The following is a 27,926-nucleotide window of genomic DNA, read 5'->3' on the forward strand; positions in this document are numbered from 1 at the left end:
CGCTCTCCATATTACATTTTAATTTAAATAAATATTCCATTCGTCCGCAATATTTAGCTTATTTGGGCTCGATACGGTATTTAAAAAAAATAAATATTTTATTAAAAAAATAAAAAGGTAGAAAAAATATAATAAAATTAGTAGTATTTGTTATAAAATAAGTGTTAAATGAATGATAATAATTAAATATGATTTTTAAAATTTTTCCAAATATAGGGATAAAATAAATTTAACGGACAACAAAAAAAAAAACGAATAAATTTGACAGAAAGAAATAAGTTATTAATTTAAAAGATTTTAAGAAATAAGAAAAAACTCCAAATTGAGGGCCCATTATTAAAATACATAGCCCATTTGAAGAAGCCCAAAGATATCATACAGAAGTGACCAACATGATAATAACTGCTGTAAAATCAACATAATTACTATGATCAATTTGATACGCTAACAATCGAATATTTTCTTGGTTGTCATCTCTTGTCTAACAATGAGGGGATTTTTAAATAAATATCCCAAGTTAAATATATATATATATATACTTATTTCACAAAATAAAGTAATTCTAACCTACTGCAAATTGTTTTGTTAATTTAATTTGTTTTGTCAAGAATGATAATATAACAAATTCAAAAAATGAGCTTTATGGGACCAAAACAAAAACATAAATAGAGTATAGACCATGAACTTACCATGCTCCATTTTTGGAGTAACACTTAACTTTATGCGGTGTCTTTTTGGTATTTGTGTATTTTTGTTATTTTTTTGGAATATATTGTACTCCCTCCGTCCTAGAAAATATGGGACTATTACTGTAGATACGAGAATTTAGGTAAAGTATAATTAGTAAATAATTAAGAAGTGTATTAGTAAAAATAATTATTATTTAGTAAAAATAATTATAGATCAAGATTAAGATAAGTAAATAATTTAATTAAAATTAAGAAAATTATAAAATTTAAAATTTAAAATGCGATTAAAGTGCATAATTATATTTCCAAAAATAGAAAGGACAAGTTATGTGGGACAGACGAAAATAGAGACAAATTATGTGGGACGGAGCGAGTATAATTTTATTTTTTAAAAATAATATATAATTTTATTTTTTAAAAAATGATATATAATTTTACCTTTTGAAAAGTGATATATAATTATATAGTTTTTTAAAAATAATGTGTAATTATATATATTTGGGTTATATTGTAAAAATAAATTAAAGTTGGGGTATAATTTATAAATATAAAAAGTTATATAAAATAATATAAAAGAGGAATATATAAGGAATATATTTTTTAGAGTGAAATAAAATTACTGTAGATCAACTGCATTTTTACTCTGCCTACTGCAAAAATGAAGGAATGAGTTGGAGATAGTCTCAACTTAAACCTGCCTCGTTCGGTCCAATCCTATAAATCATTTTCTTTTTTTTTTTTTTTTGAATTTTAAAAATATAACTAGTACAATATATAATAAGAATGTTGACATTCCGCGTCATTTGGCAGCCGCAGATCCAGCTACTTTCTCAAGTGGATGCACAATTTATTAAATTATTATTACAATATAAAAGAAATAAATTACAATCGTCTCTTAATTGTTACAATTATGCACAAAGTGTAATATTTTTCAAACATTTGTAACTCTAATAACAACAATATTTATATCAATAATCCTCGGTCGTCAATACCCAAAGTTACGATCCAAATGAAGAAGGAATGAGTTTGAAGAAGAAATGAATTTGACTTGTAGAATTAAAATTCAGATGAAGGGAAAAAAAAAAAAAGGTCACAAATATATGATGTGTTTGAACAAATATAATAATGTATATGATAAAATAATTATTATTTATTCAAAATATATGAGTTTGTTTAGTTGTTGTTGAAATTAATTTAATATAAAAGTTAATGTGAATTTTGTTTAATTTAGACGAAAGGAGTGTAAATAATAATAACTGAAATATACCAAAAAATAAATGTACGTTTATAAGTACATTTTTTTAAATTTATTTTATTGTCTTTTATCACACATATATACTAAAAACAAAAGATCATGCTTTTTAAAATTTCATTAATATTAAAAGTTTTAAATCTAATTAATAAATATTTGTGCATGTACAAACTAAGTGCATTACTAGATCATTCTTAACCAATAATTATTCTAAACAAGTTAGCAAGAGAATTTTCTTAAATTTATTCGATTACAGTTCATTATATATTATATATCTCTCCCTCCAATGAAGAACTCAGAAATATAAATAATTCAATCAATTACTTTAAAGCAAATTTTATATTGACGCGTACCTCAATCCTATTTCCTCTTCTATCATCCTCTCCATCAAACTCCAAATTTCTATGCATCAGCGTTGTGTACAAGGCCCGGGAACGAATTCACCGCCGTATGTAAGCAGAACATTAATAAAAAAAACAATTTTAAATGAAAAGAAAACCAAGTTTTGGAGAGATCAACAGGGTTACGAATGCTTCTTCGGTGTAATCCATTTCCGAATCTTCATCTCAGAGCTATCCCCGAATCTTCATCCGTATCATCGTGCCTGTTGGAGTGGCTGCTCAATTCAGGAACTGTCAATTCATCATGATCGGGGCCAAAAAGTCGAGCATAAATATCATCTCGATTCCTCACGTGCTCTGAAATTTTTGCAGAAGGCTGAGTCATAGATTTGCTGTATTTCTTCTTCAAATTCTCATCTTCAGCTGAACAAAGAGATCTGATTATGCGATTGTTTGTCTATGTGGTAAACTATAATTTTCAATTTAGGGGTTTCTTGAGCTTACGAAAAAAATTTAATTGTATCCTAAAATTTAAATTTTTCGGTGAGATGGTTATTTAAAAATAATTAATCAATGACGGCAAAAAAAAAAAATATGAGCGCACAACTCAATCATTACCTTCTTCTTCTACCTCAACATCGCTACCGAATAAAGCATGGTACATCTACAAAATGGAAAGCCAATTTTCAGATATGACGATTGTTGTAGTTTTTGAAATAAAATCAGTATATCTTCAAGATCGATATACTTACCATCTCCCTCGAAACATCGTGATTCCTATCTGTGTATCTTTCATTTTGAGCTTCTGGGCGTTCAGCCTGCAGACCATGGAAAGGCCATCAGTATCATCACTATTAGATATGAAATAAAAGATTAGGAATTAATGCATCTTTAGTGAAGAAGTTGTTCAATTCATGGCAGACATGTTGGTGAAATCATAGCGTCTTCTTTCTATCCCTATAATTTGTTACTTAGATCGAGCATGAGAACGAACACTTGGAACAGATTGCATTCTCCTGCTGCTGGTCCAATTTTCTTTGAAAATATACTCAATCACTTCTGTAGTTTCAGAAGTGATTCTTCTTCTCTCCAATCTCATTTGGTATCGGTGAACCCTCTCCATCGCCCACGGTGGTATTTCTACCGTCACCGGTGTTATCTCTGATGGAGAAACTCTGGCAATCCTTTGGGCATGATTCGATCTCTCCGTATCTACTGCAGTGTCTCCCTCAGTCCTCCCCACCATTGATGGAGAATTCATCCTCTCGGCTCTCACCGCAGTAGCTCCGTTGTTCACCGGCACCATCGAAGTAGAGTTCGACTCAGCAGCTGCAATCGCATTATTATGCACATTTAGATTCTCAATAACCGCTATAAATTCAAATATGGAGTATTGTGATAATTTCAATACAAATTGTTATGCTGCAACTATATATATGGAAAAATATCATGTGATTTTGAAAAAAGTCTGTATCATTCTCCCTTGTATTAAGAAATTATATGAAACTCTTTTATATTTTAAAAAAATATTGCATATAATTTATTTTTAAGGTTTCTGTGCAGTATTTTATAAAGTACAAAAGAATTTCGTGCAATTTTTAGAAAATTTATGCAATATTTTCTAAACCATGAAGAATTTCATGAAAATTCTAAACCATACAGGAGATTTGTGCAAAAAATTTTCTAATTAAAAACGGATTATAGACAATTTTACCTTATATTAATATATGTGTGTATAAAAACCTTCCATTCATAATGAATGATGAAATAATAATAATAAAAAAAAGTAGACAATTTAGATCATATATAGGATACAGTATTGTGCATTAGCTTTAAAATAAATTAATACTAAGATAAATGCAATAGATCATATGTTGGTATATTATGGTTGAATTTTGAAATTAAAAGAATGTTATTGTGCATTAACTTACAATAAATAAATTAAAACATTTGGCTTGTGCATATCATATATAGATATATAATTAGATTCAGACCTTATAAATAAACTATTTTCATCCTTAACCTCAAAGAACTGAAGTTTATAATATACTTACATATCATGTGTAAGCAATAAAAATGACTTACATTACATCCCTATGTACATGGAAAATAAACCTTTTTGAAAAAAAATTCAAAATAATGTTCCAACTTGATGATTATTAGAGAATCTATACTAACACAACATATAATGCAAAATCAAGAATGGTTCTGAAAAGAATATGCTTAATAAAATTAAAGTAATGAAACTTATGCTAATGCTTTAAAAATGTTAAGAATACCTCTATTTAAAGTTTGTGACCGAGTTATTCTCCTATTTTGCTGTGGTCTTTGACCACTCGGAGCAACTAGAGCCGATTGATCTTCTCTATGAGCAGCACTTGTGGCTAATACTTTTCTCTTTCCTTTGTTAATATTTGATTGATGATTATCCTACGACACAATGAGGTATAGAGGTTTAATTAGGATCAAATGCTTCAAAAATAATATTGGAAGTCTTACTATAAGCCAATCATAAGATTAGTAAAAAATAATAATACTTAATACAAAATTTAATCTCTTTATTTTCTTATTATTATTATCATCATCTAATGACTCGGTACATTTTAAAAACTCTTACCATATTGTCAAGAGAGGATTAAGGGCAACAAATTGCAGTGTCCTTTTCGAAAACTGCCAAAAAAACAATCTCAAATATCATATTCATACAAATAACAACTCATCAAATATTTACTTTCTTTCCATAATCTCATTGGTTATAATAAATTTCATAATTCTTTCACCATTTTAATTTTAATTTTTCCAATTGATTTGAGTTTTTTTTTTTTTGTCAAATTTTGAATATATCAAAAGAACAACGATTATACCAAACAACTACATATATATATATAAATATATATATATATATATATATATTTGAGTTTCTCAGTTAATTTAGCCATTGATTTGAATTTTTCAAACTTGAGCATTGAAAGAATCTTAAGCATATATATAATAACTAGATCTAATCGGGATAAAAGCATAAGTAGATGAAAACAATGTCAATAATGTACCAAGAGAGAGAGGAAAGAGATTTCAAGAATAAACATCACATGAAAATTTTTGACTCTACATACAATGTATAGAAGTTTAGATTATTTTTAGTTTTTCATTGGTTATGTTAAATCTATATTTAACAAACTTGTGCAAGAAAATTTTTATATGGATGAAAAATGACAATCTCTCATAAAAGATGTACAATGAAAACCAATGATATATATAGATATTTTGATTGTTATAAGAAAATTCATTTACTACGATTTTTTCAAAGAAAATGGTTTGTCAACACTATTTAAGAAATTTTAAATAGAAATTGGCGTAAAAGAACTCTTACAATTTTGTAAAAAAATTGGATGAAAGATAACAAAGTGTTGTGTTATCTTTTACCTTAATCTTGCTCCAAGAAAACGGCAAAAATTGAATAACTTTCACTATTTAAATTTAAAGTGTATTGAAAGAATAAAAAATACTCATTCCGTCCCAATTCAAAGTACCATTTTTACCATTTTCATTTGTCTCATTTCAAAGTATCAATTTTCTATTATAGAAAAAATTAATCCTATATTAATACCAAAATACCCTTAACTTTTACTTAAATTACAAACATACAGTTACACATACAATTACTTTATACAAAAAGTTAAAGTACAAAAATATCAAAATCTCCTGCACATATTCACTAACCAATAAAATACTATTATTTTTTAACAGAGGCCCATTTCAAAAGGGAAGGAAGATAAGCATTGTATAATATATAGACATATTAAAGTATATAAAAAATGAAACATTAACTTGAATTTAGAATTGACTCTCTAAAAATAATATTTAGAATGCTGACATATCTTAATTTCTAGTGCTCAAATCTAGATCTAAGAAACATGAGCAATACTCTTTATATAGAATGACAATATTTTATGAATTGGTTGATTTATGACAAAATCCATCGACTTCACATACCAAGAAATTTAATTCATTATATTAAATTTTCTATTATTACCCCCACTTACCATCTAACGAGAAGTTTTTCATTATATAGAAATTCTCCAATATTGTTCAAAGCAAATATGCCATCAACAATATTTTAAGAAAAAAAAAAAAACTATTTTTTAGTCGCGTAATTAACCCTCTTCTATTTTATCCACTCAAATCTAGAATTAAGAAACATGCATGTGCAATCCTTTGGAGAAAAAAATATTGTGTTTTCCTCGATCTTCAAATTTCCTTAAAATAAAAAATATAAAAATAAAATACTCGTTTTACAATTGAATTTAATTTTCATTTGTTAGAGAATTTTACAATAATAATAATAATAATAATAAAATAAGACGATATAAAATTCAAGATAATTTGTAACGCACTTTGATTTCAATTGAAGCCACCAACAAGTAATGTATTTCACCGAAACTCTTTAACCAAATAATAGAGAATTAAAAAATAATAGAAGGTAAAATTATATATGGTTGAACCTAAACCCATATTTGACCATCTCAACAAAACCCTAATCTCAATTCATTATAAGACTTTTCAAACCAATATTGTTTTATCAATAGATTTGGGTTTTTTAATTCTCAAATGTGTCAAATAAAATCTTAAATGTATCAAAAAGTTAGATCTGGTTAAAGAAAAAAAACTAGATCTAAAAAATTGGAAGTAAAATTGAATGAATAGCAAAATACACAACCTAGCTATCAAATGAGAAAAAAAAAAGAACATATATGAAACTAGATTGAAAAAGAAATATCACCTTGAATTTAGAGCGTATCGAAAAACTAGATCTAAGTAAATCGAAAATAAGAATAAATGAATAGAAATATCCGCAATCTATTGGAAGGAAGGTGGGGGCATACATAATAAAGAAGAAAACATCACCTTAACTTCAGATCGACTTTTCAAAATACGTTTTGAATGTTGAAATTTCCGAATTCTCTCGACTGCTCAAACCTAGATTTGAGAAACTTGCAAAAGCCTATTTATATAGTAAAAAAAATAATATTTTATGATGGGTACGCCTTAATCTACCGGGACCGTTACTGGGTTTCAAGGGCCCAAAATGGAAACAATTTGGGTCCATATTTATATATATTTTTTCTTATATAAGGAGAGTCTTTGACCTTCCAAAATGGATCAAGAAACAAGTGCAAATCAAATGTCATTCATAATTATATGGATCGTCAATATACCCATGCCCTAGCCACGATATTATGCCACCTTATTTATTTACATTGTATATAAACACAAATTTTGTGTTTAACTTCCAATGTGGGGATAGTTGATTTATAATTTTAACAAATTATCTGATATTGGATCCTAATTAATAGCCCATGACCAATATATATTAATCCAAATGAATAATCCAATTAATTTGGTTTGTAGTGGGCTTGTAATATTTCTATGAGTATTTATAGTCCCATTCAATTTTTTTTTTAAAATATTTGGTCCCACTAAAAAAAAATAATATCAAAACTAGTCTCACCCAAAAAAATACTCATCATTTGTAGTCTCACCGTTCAAAATTTAATGGACTGAACTGACATAGCTATTACGGATGTTGACCTGGCTGCTGACTCAGACCAAACACGGCCGTGTTTAAAATCACACCTCATCCGAAAATTTGATCGAAATAAACACGGGTGTGTTACAAATGAATACACCCGTGTTTAAAACAACAACTCTTCCACCGAATTAAACATGGGCGTGTTCCTATGGAACATGGCCACGTTTGTGGTTACAAACAGTCTTTAAAACACAGGCTACATATGCCCGTGTTAAGTTTCACGACACACTAGGATTTGAACACAGGCGTGTTCACATAATACACGTCCGTGTTGTATCATTAAAAAATCACGTTGATTTGAATTAGGTTAACACGGCCGTGTTAGTAAACAAACACGGTTGTGTTCGATCTTTTTTTAAATGGAAACTCTAGCCCCATATGTCCCTCATTTCAAATATATTCCATCCGAAGTTCTCCCATTTCTTACTCACTCTAGTCCTATCTCTATAACATTTCAACCCCATATTTCAACTATTATATTTTATCTTCTTTGGAGTAAAGAATATTCTTGTGAAATCTCTTGTGAAGGTAATTTTTAAATTTATTTTTTTCTTCATTTTACTGTCTTTTATGGTATAAAAATGATAATATGTATAGCTTGCATATTATTGTGATTAAAGGCTTCTTTCCTTAGCCAAAGATGATGCTTATATTGCCACCCAAAAAGATTTTATTCTTCAGACAGGTAGTATTTCACTTACCCAACCGTGGCTGAAAATTTATAATTTTCTTTCCTGATTTTTTAATATTCCTAGTAACTCCACTAGTTTTAGGGCATGAATAGACAAATTAGAGCCCCACTTTGCCCGTAGCTGGCATGATTTAGGCATTTATGATATGATTTTTTTGTGTTCCCATCAGTTTCCCCGCGATAGTGAACTTATTAGGGCTTTGTTGTGCTTCTGATACTCCAGATTGAATGTGTTTTCTTCCCTTTCGATATTTTGAGCTCTACTGTTTTAGATGTAGTTGTAATCCTTGAGTTGCCCGTGAAGGCTTTAGAACCTCTCCTCTCTGAAACTTCTATTTCTCTGGAATTCCCGAATCCATACAACAACAAAATCACCTCTGTCTAATTTATGACACAAAACACCCTCACCGGGGATGTCGACCCCCTGAGAACAACACCCTTTTATTTTTTTTGATTCAACAAATATTTCGCTTGTTTTTTTTCCAAAGGGGTACTAAGGGAAGTTGAGCCAATCTTGCATACCATCATATCGGGATAAGAAACAGATTTGGCCTCATATTTCCTGGGCTTTCTGTACCGAGGCATAAACGATGTGCTTGGAAAAATGGCCAAGTCCCTCGGAAAAGACCCTAATGTGGTCGGCCCTTTGTGGTTTTTGGACCTATGGGCAAGACTCTATTTTCCTGAATGTACTATTCTATAGGTCAAACCAAATTTTTCATGCCCTTCTTCTTTCTTGGGAAACCAACTTCTCTCTGGCCCCTTGCCCATAAGAAATTGTTATTCCATTGTCCATTCTCTACTAGGTGTCTATCCCAGACCAAATGAATTCATTTGCCCGTTGTTAGAGAGGATGCAGTCCCTCTTGGTTTCTCCGAATAAGGGATGGAAATCTAGCCCAAAGCCGCCGCTCTAGTGTATGTTGGAACAAATATTTTGCAGCTTGGCCTCTAGTTATTGGCTGCTCCTCTACCTCACGATACAACCCTTTATGCATCGAACCTTAACAACCTCAATTCTTGGCTCGGAAATTTGGCCTTACCTAAGATGTCCCGACCACTAGCTATCTGCTCCTCCACCAATTGAGGTTCGCATTGATATCCCCTCAGCTGACCTGCCACAGTGGAACTCTTACGTCTTGGAGATGAAAAACATGGCCTACTTCATCCACCAACTCCAGCCTATTGTCACGCCAGCCTTCCAATAATATTGGGTAGACATCAATGTCTGCCTATTTACTGCTGGAAAAACCAGTCACTTATCTGGTGAAACTAGTAGACGAACGCTCAAATGATGAAACCGCGTCTACTTCGGACACTAAATATGTTATAGTAACAGACTCCCATCTCGCGCTAGGTCATTCCTTTCCCAATTTCAACATTTTTTTGATGATGATGTAAACTAACCTCTTCCTAATGTCTTTACAGCACCCAAGAAACCATCCACCAGCTTTGCTTCCACATCCGCAACTACTGCTCCACCAGCCTTAGTTCCATTAGTGGACATAGACAAATACTTCTCCGCTGCCCGTGCTCCTCCACTAGCTGTTGACTCTCTGCAAGCAATGTTTGGCTCGAAAAACCCTCTTGATACCTTCTTGGCCGGTCTTTCTTCTTCTCTGGAAACCTTCGAATTTATCTAATGTCACTACTCTGCATGATCCAAAAGCTTAAGACCGGAGATCCAGAATGCGTTTCCATTCTGGAAGGCCTAGTTGACCAAGTAGAGGATGTGGCGGATAAATCAAAGCTCCTCCACACCCTTCGAGATGAAAGCTAGCGAAAGATGGACCACATCTCTTTTTTGTAAAAATTAACTTCCGCCACTGTATTATGTGGTAAAAGTCTATCTTATACTGAAATCCTTTTTTTTCAGGGTGGTCGTTCTTCGGGACAGGCCACTGTTATACCTTAGCCTTTCGAATACGCTATGTCTCAGTGGTTTCCGTCTCGGCCGCCATGTCTTGCTAGAGCGTGGTTGAATCAATCATACTCCTACTAAATTAACTGTAGCTGGGAATGGATCAAAATCAATCTTCATTTTTAGCTTATCCGTCAACTTCAAACATCCTTCCTTGATAGCTCGTTGGATTGCATTGCAGAAAACGATGCAGTTTCCAACCTTATGGCCATAAATGTCGTGCCTTTTGCAAAATGAATTCAAGTTCTTCGTCAGATTGGAATTTTTGTCCCTCTTTTAGGAGAATTTGATTATCCTGCAACAAATACTCAAAGATCTGTTCGGTCTTGATAATGTTGAAAGAATACTGCTACCATGGATCTGCCTTCTTCCACCGGGACTTTCGTAAAGCCGGACAAGTATATGACTTTTCTTACATAATTTCCTTAAGACATGCTTCTTTCAACTCGTCTTTCAAATTTGGATCAGCTTGTACTTGCACACAATGGGCACCTGCACGGTATCTTTGATTCCAGGCTGCTTGGATATCTTTGAGACTCTGCTCCACTTTAGATCTTAACTGCCTTAAGTCCTGGTATCCTTGCAAAATCAGCTTCTCCCAAATAGCTGGATGAATATTATCAATCGAAATATTTACTACTTGGTCCTCCGAAATGCGGACCTCGCTCATGCTTTCTGTTCGCCGTAATCGTTCAAAAAACTGTTCCGGTAACTCATCTGTCTTTTGTCATAGGCTGGTCAAGTCCATAATCGTGGCCTCAGGTAGCGGACTGTATAATCGCTCATGAAATGCCTGTTCTAGTTCCGCCTAATTATGCACAGAGTTGAGTTGCAGGGAAGCGTACCAACTAAATGTTGGTCTTATTAGAGACAAGGAAAACAACTGCAGTTTATGCCAATTGTTATTGACATAATCTCCGCCATATTGGGCCATAAAATGGCTCACATGGTCGATAGTGGATCGTGAATCATCTATCGAGAACAACGTAAATTATGGGATCCAAACATATTTCGGCAGTGGATGTTCCTCAACGATTCGATCTGGAAACGGCCGTTGATACTGTGGCCTAGCAAACATCCGCATAGGATCGTCGTATGCTCTGCATATAACTTCCTCTAACGCCTTCGGATCTATTTGACGATTCTGTTGTGCTCCCCCATGTACAAGATTTAGTGGAATCCGCTTAGATGGATTCGCTTCTTCCCGGGCATATGGGAAAGCCTGAAGTGCCTGACCTTCCCCTGCCATCTCTTTTTATAGCTTGACCCAATCTCTTTCATCAGCTTTATTGAATTTCTTCAATTATTTCTCTTTGAAACACCAATTGCAACCTTCATCCTTAAATGGTCTTAATCGAAGAATTCCAACTCATCATTATCCCATGGCCGAAACATCAATTCACCATTACTTAGCTCCCCTAAATCAATTACCTTTTTTTAAAATTTATATTATACTACCTCCGTCCGGCTACAAGAGTTTCATTTACTTTTTGTGTGTTAATATTTGAATATTAATTATTATATAAAAACATAGTACAAATTAAGAAAAAATTGCAAATATACTTTTATTAGTGTCTTGTAATACGAATAGAAGGATATTTGTACTAAAACTTATACAAATATAATTATATTTTTAATGTTAAGTATAATGACACAAAAAATAAATGTGACCCTCAGAGACGGAGAGAGTATTCCAAATTTATGTTACATTTAAAACATCACATCAACATCTATTTTATTATATTAAACAATTATTTAAATTCAATTTTTTACGATTCAAAACTCTAAACCCAAAAACCTAAACCCAAACCAACAAACAAACACACCAATGATCATTGTTTGTCGTTGCCATTAAATAGGATAGTCATTTCACGTTAAAAAAAAAAAAAAAAATTTCATCGTGAGAGGAAATACTAACAAAATGTACCTTATTTTAGGAAAATAGAATTTACCTCGACTCAAAATTTTCGATTAATTTTTTCTTTATCCTTGTAACCTTTATATTATTACCAACAAAAAATACAAGTGATATTGTCATTTCTGGATTAATGGCATATGTCATAACTCATATGATTAGGACAACTAGTATTCCTCTTATTCAACTGGTGAAGGTATCTTCAATGGGGTTTCTTTATAAAAATAATTCTTACATCAACGTGTTAAGTTAGTTTTTTTTGTTTTTGTTTTTTTTTTTTAAAGATATATGAATTCTTTTGGATTTTTTACTAGGAAACTCTTGAGAATTTGTTTCATTTTATTTTTATAGTACTTGCTTTTGCCTTTTTTTTAAAAATAAAAATAAAAATAAAAATTGTAGTATTATATAATTGTTTATAGAATGTTATATATATATATTGATAATATTTTTCTAAATATATATGTATATATTTTTTCCAAAGAGCATATATAATCATTCTCCTAAAAAAAAAGCCTCAATTGGTGATGTGTAACTTACATATTGGCGGCCGGACATTTATATATGACTCACTGCGTATGCTTGAGGATATCTATAGAGTATTCATGGTTCACTTACAGCACATAGAACGGTTCATCGATAGAAGCCCTTCCCTTTCATTCCGAAGTCCTTTTCCCCTTCGAAAAATACAATTTTCAACCATAGAATTTCGATTAGAAATCGAGTGAATCCTCGTGCAAGCGAGGCACCATCGACGGTGTTTCTTCTCTCTCCTTTGCCTCTCCCTCTCCCTCTCCCTGTCCCTGCTCGCTTGCTCTAGTGTTCTCTCATTTCCCGAACCCATTCCCATTCTCATCGTCGACGACCGCTCTTCTCCCTCTTCTTGTCATTTCACAGCGACGTCTTTCCGCCCAGCCGCCGCTATCTGTTTTTTTTTCGGCAACCAAAATACACACTTCTCTCTCCACCACTCTCTCTAATTTTCTAGTTTTAATTTGTCCTCTTCACCGGAGATCGATTGGATAAAGGTTCTCCGTTGCCCATCTTCTTCCGATGCAGGCAATCGCAATTTGATTGGGGATGAAGGGTTTGGCGAAGATTGGGAGTGAATATTGTGTGTGAAGAGGAAGGCTTAATTTTGTGAGAAAAGTTTTCGAATGGAGGAAAAGAAAAAGCTACTGTGACAATTTTAAAATTAAAGTCGATAGATATAAAATTAGGGTTAGACACGTGAAACTCACGTGAGCGACGGAGATATTTAACCATGAAATCAAACATTATATTCTTATAAAATATATCAATATTAACTTTTTATTATTTTTAATATTTCAAAACTCTTCAAAAGTTAATTTCTAAACAAAGCGCATGGTATTGATCATAGGATTTAAGTTTTATTTTATGAAATAGTTTGAAAATTATATTTTTTTTTTAAAAAATATTGTATTGGCTTGTCTTAAAAGAAAAACACAAACATAACTTTTTCTTTAATTTAATTTTTTTAAAAAATACTCATTACAGATGTTTATTTGATTCCTTATTTTCTCCTATTTTTAGTTATAATAATTTGAACTATCTTGAACGGTTCAATGCTTGGTGCAGAGTTCAGATTTGCAAGCCCTAACTCCCAAATTGATGGGTTTCAAACCTCCACCAAAAAGGAAGAAACTCGATGGCGCACCTTCGCCGAGGTAATCTTTAGTTTAGTTTAGAGTTTAATTTCACTTCTGATCGTTTTGAGCCCACAGAATAGTAAGGATATGATATCTTCGATTTTTCGGCGATCCATTAAGCGAATCAAATGTAATGGAATCACCCTACATCGATTATCCTTAGTCCTGCTGAGTTTACGGATTCGGTAGATTAAATTGGTGGTAGATTCCCTGTATCCAAGTAATTTAGGCAAGCAGTTGTGTTCTATACTTCAAGAAGAGATACTCTGACACTGCCCAAAATGCCGCAGCCACAGTTCAGATTGAAGTGTCTTTGAATTGAAGGCTCTAATTTGCAATCAATCCTTTAGATTCCAGATGATTTTTAATTTTATGAGTTTACTGTATAAGTTTATAATGTCTATGGTTGATTCTGCTGTTCTTTCTTTTGGGATCCTAATCCTATACTCTGCCTTTGCATGATGCATCAGTCCTACTGCTTTTGCTTCCATGGTTCCGACATTGGACAAGAGAGATGTGGTCATGGAGCTTATAAGTAAACCAAGAGTATGCCTTTTACGTTTTAGTTTCTGCTGTAATGTTCATATGTGCTGTGCTTGTTATATTGGAATCTTGCTGGTGAAACCTGTCCAGGTTCATGACACTGAAAGCAGCACTGCGAGTCTAAGGATTCAACAGACTCTCCAGGTTAATGAGGGTCAAATTTGCAATGTGAATTTAAGGATTCAGCAGGCAAGGAATCATGCGGCAGCCCAGGTTCAACAAGACGGCTGCACGGGTAATTTTCGAGTATTTGATTCTCCATATGGTAATTTCCTCATCCCCGTGATTCCATCTCGTGCAGAACTTGGCGAGTGAATTGTTTGATAGCCATGCCTGTTTTGTTAGTCTTAACTGTTCAGCATCAAAAGATTACCTGTTGACTATCTTAAACATGATCTGGAATGTTGAGAACTACCAGTCTTTGTAACGGTTTATTGTGGAAGTTATGAGCTGCAGATATCTTAGTCCTAAGGTTGATTGTGGAAGTATGAGCTGCAAAATATCTTAGTCCTAAAATTGCCTAACGTGGTGATAGGCAGAGTGTCTAGGGAGTCGACAGTCTAGAGATTTATTAAGTCATTGTTTAGATAAGGATTTTGGAAGTTCGAGTTTTGGAGAATCTTAGCGCTACTAAAAAGTTGGATAATGTAATGTTTTGTAGATGAAATAAATATTTGATGTGATAGTTATTTTTATTTATTTTTTTTAAAATTTAGTGTTGAATAGTGCCAAAACTTAAAAGTATTTATGAGAAAGATTTCGAAATATAGAAATTGGCGACCATATTTCGATCTCTATGAAGTGACAACATGTATGTTATGCCGTGGTTTATATTGAGCATAATTTGCTAGCAATTCTTCAGGGTTATAAATGTGAATCAAACAAACGCATAATTGGGACGTGCAAGATAAAGTCACATTAAGTAGCACACGAAAAACTACAAGAAAACACATGATGTTACTATAGGATTCACATTATTTATATTAATATTATACAAATACATTACAAAAATACTAAAAACATGTGACATCCAGGTCATGGGTTCAAATTCCGAAGCCTCCAGGTCCATCTGCCACACATGATTCGCCTAATGTGACTTGCCTTGCCGGGCTTAGTTTACAGGATATTAGCTTCGACTGGGGGTTTACCCGGTCCGCACTTCCTCCCATAGAATACATGACATCCTCCTAAGAGCACAACATATACTTTTATAGAGCACATGTTTTAAATATAAAAAGATAATACATGTTTTCATTGCACAAAGCATGCGCTATCTTTATTAAGAATAAGTGCTATCTGAATTTTTAATCTTGTACTTTTTGGGTGTTGATTTCCCTAAATTAGCTTTGTAACCGAACTGCACATACATATGAATTTTGAAAATGTCTTGAAATTTTGGAATGTTTGGATAATAGTAAAAAGTTGAATAGGTTTTTGATGCAATTTTTGTATAGAACATAGGTTTTTATGTAATGCTGGGTAAATTATATCACATTCTTGTGTTTTATTAAAATTGAATAGAATAAACATAAAACCACATTTTTGTATCATAATGTTTGCAAACGATAATCTTTCTATTTAAAAATAAGAATGAAAAAATAATAATCATGGGCTTGTTATGCAAATGGTTTTTGAAGATGAACATACGTATAGTTTTTTAGACATGATCGGAAAAATAAGCCTTCAATATCAATTGTTTTATTTTATTCTATTATGAATAAATTATAGTAAAAATGTTCACGGTATTTAATTTTTTTTTTGTAATAAATAAAATACAAGGTATTTTTGTTTTTGTTTTTACATTTTTCCATAAAATATATAGGTGTATATGTAGTTTATCTTATAATTTATTAATTATAAAATTATAAAGTATGGAAAGTTTGTTATTCTTCTGTTAAAAAATTACACAATTTTTTTTGTGTTTTAAAAAGCACCGCACAACACTTAAGGGAATTCTGTGTAAAAAATTTTAAAGCATGATGAACTTTATAGTCTTTAAATCATGAAAAGAATGATGTCAATTTTTAATCCATATTTAGGTTATAAGCAATTATGTCTATTTTAAATGAAAAATGTATATTAAATGTGATTATTTTAGAGATTAAACTTTTGATGAATAATATAAAGATAGAATTAAAAACATAAGTAAACATGACCTTACCTTTTTCCCCTTTACTTTTTTCTCCATACTTTTTGAAACCATTTTGTGGTTATGTGGAAGTATAGGATGGTAGGGTTGCAAAGGCATAATGATAGATTTAAACGTGTGAGTGATAGCCGATGGACCTTGTGCATTCAGATTATAGAGTAACCAAAAAGTTTTTATTGATCCGAGTGGATATCGCATATCATCTAGCAAAGGATGTTTATTTCTCTATTCTCACCTTGTAGTTCTCCATCTATAGCTTTAGAACTCAGCTGAATCTTTTATTTCAAAAGTTAGATATTTTCAACAACTATATTGAAGTGGAACATGAAGTATAAGTTCAAATGCTTCAAAATAACAATAAAAGATGATAAGATAATCTTTACATGTTCAACAATCCTTCTCTATGGCTCTATTCCCTGTCGTAAAGTGATAAATTGTAAATGTGCAACTGCATATTTCAATTTATTCAAAGATTACTTAAGTGATAATTCACAATACAACGATGAAATATTTTGTTGTGTCGGTATCGAATGTCACGATCTCTCTTTCTTCATATTTTTTAGAGTGTTAAATTTCATGATAGATACTTCCAACAACGACATGGTAGAGCAAGAAAGCTTGGTTATAAAATCTCCAAAAGGCAACCTCTTTTTTCGAATGTTGACATATGGTGTACCGGCAGATGCAACAGACGAATATGTAAAAATCGGCGAGTTAACAACAATTGAGAGTCTTAAGAGATTTCGCCATGTTGTTATTGAAATTTTTACAAGAACTTACCTAAGATTACCTAATGTTAATGATGTGACGAAGCTGCTGCCTATTGGCAAAATTGTGGTTTTTTCGGAATATTTGGTAGTTTAGATTGTATGCATTGGAAGTAGAAAATTGTCCCACAGTATTTGCCAGATATTATACAACACTTTGCAAATCGACGATCATCTTAGAAATTGTGGTTGATTATGATCTTTAGATATGCCATGCTTATTTTGGTTTGTCGGGGGCAAACAATGACATAAATGTGCTAAGTACTCAAATTTATTTGGCAATCTTACACAGGGTATTACTTTACCTGTGAATTATGTTATCCAAGAAAAAGAGACGACATGATATATTATTTAGCCGATGATATATACCTAAAGTGGTCAACTCTAGTGTAAACTATTTATGAACCACGGGACCGGAAGAAACAATATTTTGTAATAAAATCAGAGGCGTGTAAGAAAGATGAGAAGCGTGCATTAGAGGTGGCAATTTCGGGCCGGTCCGATTTTTCGTGCCGGGACAAGCCTGGTCTAGTTTGATGTCGGGCTTGGGAACTTAGGCTCGGGCATGGCCCACTCCAAACCATGCTGGGTCGGGCCAGCCCGGTTTAAATTTTTTTTTTTTTTCAAAATTATTTTTGAAACAATTAAATTAAAATATTTGAGATAGATATGAGAATTGAACCCTTGATGTATAAGTCACAATTCAAAATCTAAATAATTAGACTATATTTTTATTTTCAATATATAATTATTTGTTAATATATTTGAAAATTTATTTAATTTATTAAATGGGCTGAGAATGGCCCAAAAATTTTCGGGCCTACTTTTTAGGCTCAATCACGGTTTTCTGTGACGGGTTCGGATTTGAATTTTCGGATCATGTCTATTTTTATCACCTCTAGTATATATGCATTATTATACATAATATGATTATTAAAGATGAACATGATCTCAGTGCACCGATAGTAGATGGTCCAAATACATCACTTGTTACGGTTGAAATGATCGTCGACGAAGATGCTCGGTTTAAGCAATTTCTCAATTGACACAGGCGGATAAGAGACCATCATGCATATAGAGCACTGTAGAATGCATTACTAGGAGTACTACGCTACCAAGGTTATTGCAATGAATAATATTTTAGTTTAATTATATTTTTATTTTTTGTCGTTATTTTTTTACTATATTTGTGATTTATCATAATTCTTTATTTTATTTATTTTTAACTCATTACTTTCTCCACATAAAAATAATCAAATTAAATAAATTGTTATTGTTATTTATAAAATTACCGAAATGGTATAATTTGAGTTTATTGAAAAAAAATGTTGAGGTTAATATGTAAATAAGTAAAAGTTGAATAAATATTATGTAATTGTTTAAAAATAAAAAAAATATATATATATGTAAAATATTCCTTTTAAAGGAAAAGATAGAGTGGGTTATAAATTTAGAGAAAAATTTGGAAGAAAATTGAAAAATCAATTGAAAATTATCTAAATAGTGTAAAGACGGTCAAAAGTTAGAGAATATTTTTGGAAAACATAGTTCAAAAGGGTTAGAAGATCTAGAGAGAAGACGAAGCAAAGATGTTGGTGTGAGACCATCTCTAACCCATTCCTTCATTTTTGCAGTAACTACAGTAAAAATGCAGTTGATCTCTACCGTAATCGTAAACTTCAATTTTTCACTCTAAAAAGTATATTTCCTATATATTCCTCTTTTATATTATTTTATATAACTTTTTATATTTATAAATTACACCCCAACTTTAATTTATTTTTACAATATAACTCAAATATATATAATTACACATTATTTTTAAAAAACTATATAATTATATATCACTTTTCGAAAGGTAAAATTATATATCATTTAAAAAAAAATAAAATTATACATTATTTAAAAAAATAAAATTATCACTTTTCAAAAAATAAAATTATACATAATTTTTCAAAAAAATAAAATTACATATCATTTTCTAAAAAAAATAAAATAAACATTATATTCCAAAAAAATAAAAATAAAAAATACACAAACACCACACAAACTCCACTCCAAAAATAGAGTGGAGTGTAGGGGGCTGCAAAAATAGGAGGAATTTGGGGGTGGGTTGGAGCCTCTCTCCCAATTTTTGCACAACCCACTGCATTTGGAGTTGTTCTAAAGAATGAAGGTGAGTGGAGCCATTTGTATAGACACTTTACTTGTGGAATTGAGACAATTGGTGTAATTTACAGTTGTAACTATAGTTATAACTCATAAATTCCATCCATAATGACAGTAGAGGTTTCCGTTAATTAATTCTGATAAATTTTATAATGGATAACCTGTCTTCAAGTTTGGATAAATTTTACCTGTGATTTGGACCAAGCACGAAGCAGGATTTCACATAGATTACAATTTGGCTTGTCTTAAGAAAAAATAAAATGAAATTTGGATTTAGCATTGGACTTCGGAGCAAAACTTAGTTTTGCAAAATCATACATTTATCAAGCCCTAAACCTCGAGTTTGTGCTCATGCACATGCCCATGCACATTTGTGTCTCTATTTGTGTTGCACGGGTGTTCAACGTGCGTGCATATGGCTCATTGACATTCAAGTGTCTTGACCATAATTCTTGTAACTTTTAAGTAAACACAATTTTTCATAAACATGTCATTAAGAGTGTGTTTTACAATCTGGGACCAACTCCCAAAATTAATTAGTTAATTGCTCGACTAAATAACTATTCAACTCAAAATTTTATATCAAGCCCACAAATGAACCTCTTTTAGGTTTACTTTAAATAGTTTTCAAGTCCAACTAATTAAAATTATTTCAATTAATTTGATTGATTTAGCACAACGTATTTCTTCCCACCGATTAATTGGTCTAGAAAAAATTTTAAATTAATTTTTTGTAAATCAAATTCTATAAACGATATATTAACTGATTTACCTAACAAATAAAAAAAAATAATCTAAACAAATACATTAAATCATTAAAATATTTTAACATCCCTCGTACTCTAATATTGTAGAAACCAACTAGAATTTGTGAAGAGAAATTGAAGATGACACAAATATAATCATTCAATGAATCAGAGTCAGGACATACTCTAAATGAAGTTAGAGTCGGTAGCGAAAATAGGGCTCTGAAAAGAGTTAGAGTCAAAAGTAAAAGTAGGACTCTAAATGCCGTAAGAATTGATAGCATAGGACTCTGAACAAAGTTAGAGTCAAAAGCAAAAGAAAAGCACTGAATGAAATTAGAGTCGGAAGACCGAACAAATGCTCTGAATGGAATCAAAGTTGTAAGAAAGAACAAAGCTCTAAACAAAGTTAGAGTCGGAAGTATGATTTTGAATAAAATCATAGTAAAAAGAATGAATAAATCTCTAAATAGAATCAGAATTGAAAGCAGAGCTTTTAACAAAGTAAGAACAAATGATCGAATGTTAAACATAAATTTTATCATAATCAAAATAAATTTGACAGACAAGTGAGGAAACTGGCAATAGAATTCGAATGCGTTGTCACGTGCTACCGGTGAGAATCTCCTATTCTAGAAGCCTTCAAGTACATTGCGAGTTAAATTCTTCAAAAAAATAACTCTAATACCATGTATATGGTAGGTTGGATTTTGAAAAGAAATGTGACTTTAATACCATATATATATTGTAGAATTTCATAATTGTATATATTTATTAATTATGAAATCAAAGACCTATTATGAATATAATATATATATATAGATTTCTAATTTAAACAATAAGCCATAAGCCAAATATTTAAAATATGTTGACAACTAGTCTCGTAAGGGTGCGACCGTGAGGTCACCTACCACACATGGTTCGCCTATTATGACTTGCCTGTCGGGTCTACTTTGCAGGGTATTAGGTTCGGCCGGAGATTTATCCAGGGCGTACCTTCGGGTAGCGGCTGCGGATTCCCACGTTATCAAAAAAACATGTTGACAACTATAAATGAAATTGATATTAAACTCACCAACACCACCACCAATTAATATATGTTTCTCAAGCATTACACTATATATAATCTTTCAATCTATCCTTGTTCACAAAATTAATGATAGTTAATAATAACCAAAAATAAAAAAAAAACTTATGAGAAACAAGAAAATGTATATATATATATATATATATATTTGAATGAATGAATGAATCAAAATTGTTGAGAAGAGGGTGGAAGCAGTGGATCTGTGTGGGAATTGTGGAGATGATGAGCTGGTAAGAGCGTTGCAGCTGGTTTGTGATTTCTGTAAATTGCATAGAGCACCAACTGAAGTGTTCCCAGCAAAAATCCCATCCCATTTGGAACCTGCACCATGCATGCAAACAAAACTTTTAATTTCATCACAATAATAAAGTCAATTATTCCACTATGTTTATTTGAGGTTATATATTCTAATTTTTCATTAAAAATAAAACATTGGAATCTAACATTCAAATTTTTATTTTTATTTAAAGTATTATATTCAATTATCATTTCATTTAGAAAAAATGTTAAACAAACTAATAACTTCAATTTTATGTTCGCATTGTCTAAGAATCCGGCTTCACAAAATTGCTTATAATTTAAAATATTATATAAACGATATTTTTTTTATTAAAATCTAACACTTATTACATCACATAATCATCTCTCTCTCTCTCTTAATAATTTCATACCAATTAAAAAAGTCCAAAATACTTGTAACAAAAATCGAAGAATAATTTTTTATAAATATTATTAATAAAAATATAATATGCACAAATTAACACAATATATAATATATCTATTCACAAAAATTCAATGATTCAAAACAAAATATTATTTTTTTTTATAGCACTAATACAATTCTTCGTATTTAACGTAAATAAAAAAAAAGAAAAAAAATACATACATCCAAAAATACGGAGTGAACAAACCTTTGATGATAGGAGTCCTATTTTATACTAAACCTTAATTGCAAGAATGAAAGGATTTATTTGTAGTTTATTATTTTATAATTTCAAACTAAAATCAATATTATTCATTTGATACAATTTCAATAAAAAATTCATTATTTTTTTCATAAAATATAACATCAAAATACCATTTAATTAAAAAATTAAATCAATATTTTATTTTAAATTAATTTCAAAGCACGACCAAACCAATATTTATAAAAAATATTATATTAAATTAAAATTTATGTTTAAATCAAAACCAAATAAACCAAAATGCTTTTGAAATATTTTAAACTATTTAAAAAAATAAATCTAAATCAAAGATAAACTTTTATATGATATTATAGATCAGCCTAATTCTGTGATAGAAATGCTACCGACGTTTGATATATATATATATATATATTGTGGGTCACTTTCATGATTTGGAATTATTTCAATTTATTATGTGGATGTTGAAGCGTGAGGCTAAGCAAATTATAACCTCAAAACAGCCAAATAGAAGTAGGTAGGGCCATGCAACAGCCTGTCACCATAGCTCATCTTTCACAAACGTGCAAAATACATTCAATAATAATAATAATAATAATATGTTGCGTCACGAAGATAAGTTAAAATAGACTCTCTATTTTGTTCCCACTTTTGATAAATTTATGTGGAAATTATCAATCAAACAGGTGAGGCTATCACTATCAGAATTATATATATAAAGATCTTCTTCACCACTTGCTCTCATATATATAATTATATACACCTTTGTATAATAATTCAATCATATTATATTTTACTGAGTAATATAAACAAACAAGTATATTGAAGAGTTTTGAGCTCGATTTATTTTTATTCGAATCACACGAAAAGGACTTTTGTAACTTACTGAAAGAATACCGATTTTTATAAAATATGGATTTTTTTATTTTTATTTTTATTTTTATTTTTATCTTTATCTTTCAAAACTATTATATGCAATACACATTTTCATACAAAATACCACATCCAAGGAACCTTTCACCCCAAAGACATCAATAATTAAAACACCACACACACACAAAAAATAAATAAAAATACTTACACGTACAATATATTTCTAATTAATTAATATTCCTTATGTCATCTAAAATTATACTAATATAGTTGGACAAGTTTTGATAAAAACAATTAAATTATTTTTAGTAAAATATATATATATATATGAAAGTGTTATGTTTTTTTTTTTACTAAAAACAATAAGAATATATATTTATTTAATGACAAGATGACAAATGGAATATTACATTCATCCCATTTTATTTGTTACTTTTTTTTTTTTTAGCATGATATTTTTAGTGGTGTAATTTTCATATATTTTTATTTTGAATTATTCTATAAATTGTACATCAATAAAGTAAAAAAGAAAAAAATTACTAAAACCTAAAGAACATAAATCAAACAGAGTAAATTTTTTTTTAAAAAAAATGTAAAGTTTTTAAGATATTTTAAATTTGAATAATAAATTAAAAAAGATTTGGGTGGATGTGATTATTATTATAATAAATAATGTAAAAATAGGATTCAATCTTATAATAATATGAGGCATAGTACAAAGATATTAAAGAATGACTCACTCCGACAAACAAGTCCCGCATAAGTACGCCGTACAATGTCCAAACGCCTCCGTTCACGAAAAGGAAGAATGATAGCAGAAATGGCATATACTCCACGCTTTTCTGTGTTACCACTGTTTTCTGCAATAATTATTTAATTTCATTATATATTTACTACAACTAATTTAATTCTGGCAAAATATGTTCTGTCAAAAAAAGCCACACAAGTTGGTTCGACAATTTGTATTAAATAAATATGACTAAAAATGAAATTAAAGTTGGGTTGATTAATGATAAGTGGCCGTAATTATATATAATACCGATCCCACAATAAATAAATAAATACTACTCTCTCTTGTGTCATTGTATTTAACATTAAAAATATTTTTATATTATTATAATAGTATTATGAGACATTAATAAAAATATTTTTTTTTCTTAATTTGTACTGTATTTTCATATAATAATTAATATTAAAAAATTAACATGCAAAACATAAATATATAATATATATATATATAGAAAAAGACGAATTTGACCCTTGATTTTATTTATTTATTTATTTTTATTTTTTCAATAGACAAATGGGCAGAAGCATGTCCCAAGTTGGTTTCTCCGTCAGTGTTCATCACATGATGTCTGAGCCATTATTAGTAATATTGTACTGTAATAATAATCACATGAAAGACGTAGAGTAGTTCAAAAAAAAAAAAAAACTTTTATACGTAAATTGCGGAGTATTTTTATTTTTAATATTTTTTTATTTTTATAATTTTTTTGTTTTATAAAAGACAAATAAAAAAGAATAATTTTTTATATGTAAATTTAAATGTAAGAGGATAAGATTTATTTTATTAAAATAAAGGATCAAATTATAGTTAAGAAAACATACACGGCCATAGTTATCATGACTAAATTTGGAACTTTCTACATTTAAATTTATGTTTGTTTGTTATTTTTATTTCAAGTTCAAATTTACACTTATTCAGTCCGTATAATTTTCATAAAAATATTATTTTTTCTGATACAAATATTAGTTCATAATACTATTTTAAAAAATTTCAAATTCAAATAAAAATGAATACACTATAATTTTATATACTGTATTCCTTCTAAAAACAAAACTATAAATTTAACATCAAAATCAAAATCAAAATGCAAATAAACAAAACTTTAACATATATATATATATATATATATTGTAGATCATAAGAGAATGGTTACGTACCATGGCAGCAAGAGGAGAGGCATACATGATGATATTAAGGCCAGCACAGGCAAATCCAATTACATTGATCTTAGCCTCCCCTTCCAACAGCAAAGCTGTGGCTAATACAGCTGCACCAAAAACTCCCACGTCCAAAATTCCAGCTAATATGCCTGTTCGAGCCTGATCTCCCAATCCGATTCACTTAATTAATCAATTATATATATATCATCGATCGATCGATCAATCAATCATAAATCAACTAATTACTGATCAGGAACCAAATCCGAATCCAATGAATAACTAATATCTGAATAAATCGATTAATTAATTTATGAATGAATTGATTAATTTACCCTCTTCCTTGGAGTAGCAGCGTAGGCAAGGAACAATGCGACGTAAATGAGCTCAACCACGATTCCGAAACCGTTGACAGTAGCCACAAGGTAACTCCCAGGCTTCGTCACTCCGTAGTACGTCCAGAGGCACGAGTTGAGCAGCGTGCATATGTAAGGCAGGCTGTCGAATTCCTCCGTCGATCTCTGCTTCACAATCCTCACAAATGTCTTCCTAAATTATCAATCCATCATTTCCACATTAATTCAACCACCTCAAGCTAAGTAGCATCATAACTAATTAATTAAATTTGAAATTGTACTTACACCGGAGAAAGAAACACCAGAACTGAGATTATGTTCCCTGAAAATCATACGCGCAATCATCAGATCCAACATATATATACTGATATACATATACAATGTTTCTCAATAATGAAATGGAGAAAGAAACTAAAATAGTACTAAGTAAGCACCTACCGATCACACCGACGACGAATGTTAATGTCTCCATGGAAGAAGAAGAAGAAGAAGAAGAAGAAGATGCAGGAGGAGGAAGCTAGGGTTGGTTTAGGGGACAGTTGAGCAGTACAGAAAAGGAGGATATATTGATAAGCCAAACACGTTTTCTTTGCTCTTTGTACTGGTTTTCATTAAGAAATTAATTAATTAATTAATTATCGTGGAGAAGTAGTGTGACACACGAGAGGAGCTATTCCCACTTGAAAATAAATAAATAAATTGATATATAGATAAAAATGTAATCGTCTGATCTGATCAGGACGTATATGTATGTGATCACATTTGCTGTCAATAAATTGATTAATGAAATAATCTCTGGTTATTTTATTTTTATTTATTTGTCAACCATGGCTTGACAAGTACAGTAGAGGCACAGCACAGGTATAATAAATGATTGAGTTCGTCGATTGCTTTGACTGAGGCTGAGGCATATGCCTATTTCGATTAAGTAATTGGTGTCTACTGTTGCTTCAAAAGCTGTACACAAATTATTTTCTCCCAATTATTGGGGTTGGCTTCTTTGACCTCGCCTTATATATATATATATATATCATATTATTTTCTTCTTAAAAATTCAATATATATATATATATATAATAGTACTTATGGTCGCACAATACTCTAAACAACTATACATTAATTTGAAGGGCAAGACATTCAAGTATTGTTGTCTTATGGTTGGCCTTCAACTATTTAAAGTTTTAATTCATAAAAAGCCCATTGTATTATGGACAAATGATAGCGGTTACAGTTCAGCACCATGCTGACAACACACGGCAGCACACTGAGTGCTATTAGACATTATATATATATGTATTTATATAATACAAATACAACACATGAACTAACAACACATGTTATAGTTTTAAACATCACGAGTTGATTTCAGCACACTATATATTGTCATACAACACACTTGTAACTATAAACCAACAACACAAATACAACACGAACTAACAGCACATGCTATAGTCTTATACAACACAAATAATAGTTGATTTCATCACACCATATACTGTTTTACAATACACTTATAATTATAAACCAACAACACATGTCTTTACTATATACAACATGTGTTGTGTATAATAAAATTGTGTGTTGTTTATATATATTACGGGTGCTGATTTGAAAATCAGTACGGTGCTGAATTTTTCAAATCAGCACCCTAACCGGTCCTATGGACAAATACATAATGCCACACACAAACTCTACTCACGTCAACTACAATTACCAGCTTTAATGTTACGGTACATCTTACCAAAAGTAAATGCAATGTCATCCCATAAGGGATGGCCTGGTGGTGTGGGGATTGGAATTGTGACCGTAATGTCATAGATTCAAACCCCCGACGCCTCAGGTCACCTGCCACGCATGATTTGCCTAGTGTGACTTGCCTATCGGACCTAGTTTGAAGGTATTAGGTCGACCGGGGTTTACACAGTGCGCACTTTCGGGTAACGTCTGCGGGTTCTCACGTCATCCAAAAAAAAGAAAAAAAAAAGAGTAAATGCAATGTCCTTCATAAAAACAATTACTTGCCAAACTTCAACATCCATTGACTTTTGCTTTTACTATAAATGCTAATATTTGATAATAATTGTTTCATCCACCTCTAACACCAATTTGAAATCTTTTCTTTAAGCTCTTCAAGTTGCATGGGCTTTCATTGCTTAAATAAACAACTTGTGTGTTCTTCAATTGTCACTTGTGGCATCTGAAACTCCAGCAACTATGAGTTGCTTTCAAACATAAATCACCATTGATTTCTTATTCTTAAAACATAGTTAACGACTTAACAAATCTCTCAAAATACAA

At 30.7% G+C, this 27,926-nt stretch overlaps 3 protein-coding genes across 11 annotated transcripts; 1 reads left to right on the top strand and 2 right to left on the bottom strand.

Annotated features, from left to right (window-relative positions):
• Window positions 1–2,161: 2,161 nt before the first annotated feature.
• Window positions 2,162–13,164, bottom strand: LOC127264989 (uncharacterized). Of its 6 annotated transcripts, none has more exons than XM_051294614.1 (7): window positions 7,188–7,261; window positions 4,900–4,952; window positions 4,562–4,712; window positions 3,277–3,611; window positions 3,035–3,100; window positions 2,901–2,946; window positions 2,162–2,699 (listed from the first exon to the last, which is right to left on the bottom strand). In XM_051294614.1, exons 2-7 carry the CDS (start codon window positions 4,900–4,902, stop codon window positions 2,503–2,505), a joined length of 798 nt encoding a protein of 265 aa, XP_051150571.1. In that variant the 5' UTR covers window positions 4,903–4,952; window positions 7,188–7,261; the 3' UTR covers window positions 2,162–2,502. The 6 variants fall into 6 exon arrangements, with proteins under 6 accessions (XP_051150571.1, XP_051150572.1, XP_051150569.1 ...); XM_051294612.1 differs by lacking the exon at window positions 7,188–7,261 and adding an exon at window positions 13,017–13,164 and having other exon boundaries at window positions 2,168–2,705; XM_051294610.1 differs by lacking the exon at window positions 7,188–7,261 and adding an exon at window positions 12,939–13,057 and having other exon boundaries at window positions 2,168–2,705.
• Window positions 13,165–13,400: 236 nt separating this feature from the next.
• On the top strand, window positions 13,401–15,997 carry LOC127264990 (uncharacterized). 4 transcript variants are annotated; one of them, XM_051294617.1, is made up of 5 exons: window positions 13,705–13,766; window positions 13,998–14,086; window positions 14,539–14,614; window positions 14,702–14,846; window positions 15,646–15,997. In XM_051294617.1, the coding sequence occupies exons 1-5, from the start codon at window positions 13,764–13,766 to the stop codon at window positions 15,705–15,707; spliced, it is 375 nt and encodes a 124-aa protein (XP_051150574.1). In that variant the 5' UTR covers window positions 13,705–13,763; the 3' UTR covers window positions 15,708–15,997. The 4 variants fall into 4 exon arrangements, with proteins under 4 accessions (XP_051150575.1, XP_051150574.1, XP_051150576.1 ...); XM_051294619.1 differs by lacking the exon at window positions 15,646–15,997 and adding an exon at window positions 14,913–15,294 and having other exon boundaries at window positions 13,706–13,766; XM_051294618.1 differs by lacking the exons at window positions 13,705–13,766; window positions 15,646–15,997 and adding an exon at window positions 13,401–13,538 and having other exon boundaries at window positions 14,702–15,294.
• Window positions 15,998–21,532: 5,535 nt separating this feature from the next.
• Window positions 21,533–26,231, bottom strand: LOC127265079 (bidirectional sugar transporter SWEET17-like). The gene is made up of 6 exons (XM_051294757.1): window positions 26,067–26,231; window positions 25,914–25,950; window positions 25,608–25,821; window positions 25,273–25,434; window positions 24,066–24,185; window positions 21,533–21,850 (listed from the first exon to the last, which is right to left on the bottom strand). The coding sequence occupies exons 1-6, from the start codon at window positions 26,098–26,100 to the stop codon at window positions 21,695–21,697; spliced, it is 723 nt and encodes a 240-aa protein (XP_051150714.1). The 5' UTR covers window positions 26,101–26,231; the 3' UTR covers window positions 21,533–21,694.
• Window positions 26,232–27,926: the final 1,695 nt, after the last annotated feature.

This window comes from Andrographis paniculata, unplaced genomic scaffold (assembly GCF_009805555.1).
Source record: "Andrographis paniculata isolate CXL003 unplaced genomic scaffold, ASM980555v1 Contig71END, whole genome shotgun sequence".
Lineage (NCBI taxonomy): Eukaryota > Viridiplantae > Streptophyta > Magnoliopsida > Lamiales > Acanthaceae > Andrographis > Andrographis paniculata.

Bases quoted from the DNA above. Each gene is read 5' to 3' on its own strand.
- LOC127265079 (XM_051294757.1), bottom strand. From the start codon at position 26,100: ATGGAGACATTAACATTCGTCGTCGGTGTGATCG. The intron at 25,951-26,066 runs GTAGGTGCTTAC...TATGATTTTCAG, and splicing joins ATTCGTCGTCGGTGTGATCG to GGAACATAATCTCAGTTCTG. The intron at 25,435-25,607 runs GTAAATTAATCA...TTGGGAGATCAG, and splicing joins CTGCTACTCCAAGGAAGAGG to GCTCGAACAGGCATATTAGC.
- LOC127264990 (XM_051294616.1), top strand. The intron at 14,087-14,538 runs GTAATCTTTAGT...ATGATGCATCAG, and splicing joins GATGGCGCACCTTCGCCGAG to TCCTACTGCTTTTGCTTCCA. The intron at 14,615-14,701 runs GTATGCCTTTTA...AAACCTGTCCAG, and splicing joins AGCTTATAAGTAAACCAAGA to GTTCATGACACTGAAAGCAG.
- LOC127264989 (XM_051294612.1), bottom strand. The intron at 3,612-4,561 runs GTATTCTTAACA...ATGCGATTGCAG, and splicing joins GTCACAAACTTTAAATAGAG to CTGCTGAGTCGAACTCTACT. The intron at 3,101-3,276 runs GTTCGTTCTCAT...CATGGTCTGCAG, and splicing joins GAATGCAATCTGTTCCAAGT to GCTGAACGCCCAGAAGCTCA.